This window comes from Penaeus chinensis, chromosome 10 (genome assembly GCF_019202785.1).
Source record: "Penaeus chinensis breed Huanghai No. 1 chromosome 10, ASM1920278v2, whole genome shotgun sequence".
In the NCBI taxonomy this organism is placed as follows: Eukaryota; Metazoa; Arthropoda; class Malacostraca; order Decapoda; family Penaeidae; genus Penaeus; species Penaeus chinensis.
Window position 1 is genome coordinate 3,416,810 of NC_061828.1, and position 5,000 is coordinate 3,421,809.

At 31.8% G+C, this 5,000-nt stretch overlaps 1 protein-coding gene across 1 annotated transcript in view; it reads left to right on the forward strand.

Annotated features, from left to right (window-relative positions):
- LOC125029551 overlaps window positions 1-5,000 on the forward strand; it is a 55,499-nt gene that overhangs the window by 1,485 nt on the left and 49,014 nt on the right. The window contains exon 2 of the mRNA XM_047619506.1: window positions 1-18. This exon is cut by the window's left edge and continues 232 nt beyond it. Within this exon, the coding sequence (XP_047475462.1) occupies window positions 1-18 (18 nt within the window). The remainder of the gene's footprint in view (window positions 19-5,000) is intronic.

Here is a 5,000-nt window from a genome sequence, read left to right on the forward strand (position 1 = left end):
GGTCTGATACTGGGTTTGGTTAGTCTCCATACATTTGCTCTTGTCTGTTCGGTCGTCGTTTGTTTTTTGTTTTTGTATTTTTTAAATTGTTCCTTTTTTCTCTCTTATCTTTTGTTTTTGTTTGTTTGTTAGTTTAGGCTCTTGTCTGTTCGTTCGTCGGTTGTTTCTGTTGTTTTTGTTTGTTTCCGTTTTATTTCTCTTGTCTGTTCGTTCGTCATTTGTTTCCGTGTTTTTTCGTTTTTTTCTTTCCTCTTGTCTGTTCGTTCGTCGATTGTTTCTGTTTTTGTTTGTTTGTTAGTTTTTTTGTCTGTTCGTTCGTCGTTTGTTTCTGTTGTATTTGCTTGTTTGTTCGTTTTTTTCTCTTGTCTGTTGTTTTTGTTTTCGTTTTTGCTTGTTTGTTCGTTTTTTTTCTCTTGTCTGTTGTTTTTGTTGGTTTGTTCGTTTTTTCTCTTGCCTGTTCGTTCGTCTTTCGTTTCCTTTACTTTGTTTTCGTTTTTGTCTGATTGTGTGTTTTGTTTCCTCTCTCTTGTCTGTTCTTTACTGTTCTAAACTCTCTATTCGTTTTTTTCTCATGTCTGTTCGTTCGACTGGGTTTTTTTTTTCTCTTACCTGTTGTTTTACTCTTTTTTTTTACTCTATATTCGTTTATTCTCTTGTGTGTTCGTTCGTCTTTCGTTTCCTTTATTTTGTTTTCGTTTTTGTTTGTTTAATCGTTTTATTCTCCTGTCTGTTCGTTCGTCTTTTCTTTATTTTATTTTGCTTTTGTTTTTGTTTGATTGTGTTTTTTTTCTCTTGTGTTCGTTCGTCTTTCGTTTGTTTGGTTTGGTTTTATTTGATTTTACTTGTTTGAGTTTTTTCTCCTGTCTGTTCGTTCGTCTTTTGTTTCTTTTGCTTTTGTTTGATTTTATGTTCGGCTTTTCTTGTTTGTTTGTTTGTTTTCATTCTGTCTGTTCGTTTGCTTTTTGGTTCTTTTGTTTGCCTTTGCTCGGTTTTAATTATTGTTTTTGTTCATTTTTTCGTGGTTTGTTTGCTTGTTTCTTGTCTTTTGTTCCTGTCTGCTTGTTTTACTTCGTTTGTTTTTGTTCGGTTTTCGTTGTTTCTTTTGCTCCCTTCTATTCGTGTTCTGCCCTTTCTGTTGCTTCTGTGCGGTTTTCGTTGGTCATAGATTTTCTTGAATATATATATATATATATATCTATACACACATACATATATATATATATATATATATATATATATTTACACACACACACATATATATATATTTATATATATATATATGTGTGTGTGTATGTGTGTGTGTATTCATATATATATACATATATTTACATATATATATATATATAACCTTTGTTATGGAGTATTAGGTAAGATTCGCGTGTGTGTCTGCCAGTCTATTCGTATTCAATTATTCAATCACGATCTACTTCAGATAGACATGTCATTTTCACATATCATTAATGAACAGCATTTTACTAATTATCTCATTATTTAATTTCACACCACCATGGAGTTTGGGGGAAAAAATGTCCGGATAAGTGAACACTCTTTAAAAGTACAGTCGGCTTATTTACCTTCGTTATGCGCACAAATCGGCAATGTTCTGAATCTCATCATTATAGGATTATTATCGTTTATTATTTGATTATTGTTATTATTTGGTGCTATTATTGTTATCATTATTATTATTGTTATTATTATCATTATTATTTTTTTTCTGTTATGATTATGATTATGATTATGATTATGATTATGATTATGATTATTATTATTATCATTATTGTTATTATTGTTATTATTATTATTACGGCTGTTGTTATTATTATTATTATTACTATTATTACTATTATCATTAATATCATTATTATTATTTTCATTATTTTTCTTCATATTATTATTATTATTATTATTATTATCATTATAATGATGATGATGATGATGATGATTATCATTACTATCAATATTTTAGTTTATATTATCGTTAATGGTTTTAGGTGTCTTTCGAATGTTAAGTTTATAATGGGTTTATTAGTTACACCTGTAGTATTATCATTATCGTTATTATAATATTTTTTTTATCTTTATTATCATTATCATTATATTTGCTATCGTTACTATTATTATCATTCTTATTATTATCCTTATTATTATTATTATTATGACCATGATTTTGTTATTATTATTATTATCATTGTTATTATTATTGTTACCATTATCATTATCATTGTTGTTATCAGTATCATTGTTATTATCATTATCATTATTGTTGTCACTATCTTATTGTAATTATCATTATTTTACGATCACCATCATTATCATCATTATTATTCATCTTTATCACTTTTTCATATATCTTTTTATCTATTAATTTACTTTTTATCTTCACCTATTATTCATTTGTTTTGTTGTATGTTTCTTTCCTTCTCATATGTTATTCATCTTTTTATTTATTTCACGAATCCTTTTATCCTTTTTTTACATATTCTGGTAGTCCAAAATTCAAGAAATGTATTATTCTTTATAATGCTGTACTTCACTGTATGTACCTTTGAAGTTTTGGTCATAATATGTAAATTAAACGTGCTAATCTAGCATCTAGCATCTTGTTGCATGTAACTGTTAACTCAGTCAGTTTATTTTGTAAAGGTTTCTTGCGAGATAAGCTTTTTTATACTCCTGTTACAGAAGAATTGTTGCTTTCATTTTTTTCTCTTGTTAACTTGTAAACATACTGAAAGGTAGAAAAACATGTCTCATTTTCATTAAATCTAGTTTTTGCATTGTGATTTTTATTCTAGTATAGCAGTTAGGTTTTACTGTTCATAGTAAGAGATTGAAGCGAATTTTAGTAAGAACAAAAAGAAAGAAAACAAAAAAAACAAGAAAAGGGAATGAGACAAAATACATTTACACAAAATCTAACATAGATATAGAAAAGGATATGAAATTTGATTGAATTTTTACCTCTATAACATCTATTGATTTGGTAAAGTTTCCGACAACTAACTAAAGAGGCACAGATTCCTTGTTTAATGGAGTGTAAAAAAAACCGTCTACTCCCATTAAATAAATCGTACACGGACTTGATAATACAATAGCCAGATGCAGCGTCAAAGGTCTGGCTGCCTGGGTCCTGCCCGACATCAAAGCAGGCACGTGTCATAATTTATCAGGATCGCTGTGCCACGTAACACCACGATAAGCTAGGGCTCTAAACTCTCCTTTCTCCTCCCCTCCCCTCCCCTCCCCTCCCCTCCCCTCATCTCCCCTCACTCCACTCCCCTCTGAGCCTCTGTGACACCCTTCTCATCTCCCCCTCCACCCCACCCCCCTCTTATTATCCTAATTTCTCTCCGCACAGATACTTGTATAATTATCATTTGTATTCTTTCTCTCCTTATCCCATCCCCCCCCCCACCTCCCCCTTCTCCTCACCTCCCCCTCCCACTTTCACGAGTCTCATTTCCAACTCCCTCTCTCTTTCCTTCCCTCTCATACCCCTTTTTATCCCCCCCTCCCCTTCTCACCTTCCCCCACCCCTCCTCTCACCTCCCCCCCCTCATACTCAAACCCCTCACCCCCCCCCTCCCCTTCACCCTCCCACCTCTTTCCAACCACCACCTCCCCCCCTTCCCACTATCCCCCCCCCCTTACTCACACCCATATCCCTCCCCTCACCCTATACCCACCCACCCCCTCCCATGACCTTATCCGTCCTTCTCAATGGCCTAATGATGCCCCGCCCACCCACACGCCCATTTAGCCTTAAGGAATGGGCGGCCAATAAGGAGTCCCAGATGCGTAGTACATGTGTGTTTTTAATTCTTTTGTTTTATGTAACTTCGCTTGGGTTATGTAATACAATGTTGATAAGGAAGACACAATTTTTCTTTTTTCTTTGTATATCTATTAACGTTTTGTCTTTTTTTTTATTATGTAATATAAAATAATGTGATGTAATATGTAATCATTATATAATATGTCATATTTTTTTTATTGAGTGTTATTATCATTTCAGTGTCAGAAAATATCGACATCGTATATTTTTAACAGATTTTCGTTTAGCGATTAAAAACAAAACAAAAAACAAACAAAAGAGTGAGGATTATTAAGTCAGATTGTTTTTTTTTATCATGATTTTTAGGATAGAATATGGATATGAATTAGGATATAAATGCAGTATTATCTTAATATGAATTCATATTTTCTTTTTCATATTATGGTTGTTATTATTATTATTATTGTTACTGTCATTACCGTTAAAATTATTGTCATTGTTGTTGTTATTATTATTGTTGTCATTATTATTTTCATCATTATTACTATTGTTATTATAATTATTATTATTGTCATTATCATTATTATTACTATCATCATTATCATCATTATCATTAGTATTACTATTATTGTTATTTTATCACTATTACTATCATTACCATTATTATTATCATTATTAAAATTATTATTGTTATTACCAATGTCACTATTATTATAATTATTATTTTTGTTATTATTATTAATAATATTATTATCATTATTATTTTTCTCATTATCTCATTATCATTATTATCATTATCATCATCATTATTATTATAATCATTATTATCACACATCACCCGCAATCCGGGCATCTCAAGATCACTCTCAATTGTTGGCGTTTAGAAACACAGGTAACTTGCTTTGCCATGGGAGAACTGTCTCATTTGAGAACTTTTCTGATTAAAACAGAACAGGGGCCATCCCTCTCTGGGCCGTTTTGTGTAGGGGTAAACTTACTTGACCCTTGGCTAAAGAAGAACCTCGAGCCTAAGGGCACAAGCATGTTTTGTGCCTGGGTTGTCTCCCTTAGCCCTTGGTTAAAACGCTTTAAGTTGACTGGGTCTCTATACTGGGGAGGCTGACCCATGATACTTCCCCAGGGGAGTAGTTGTTTAAGTAATCATATATGTATATTTGTGTGCGTGTGTGGTTCTCAACTCTCCGTCATATCTACGATACAC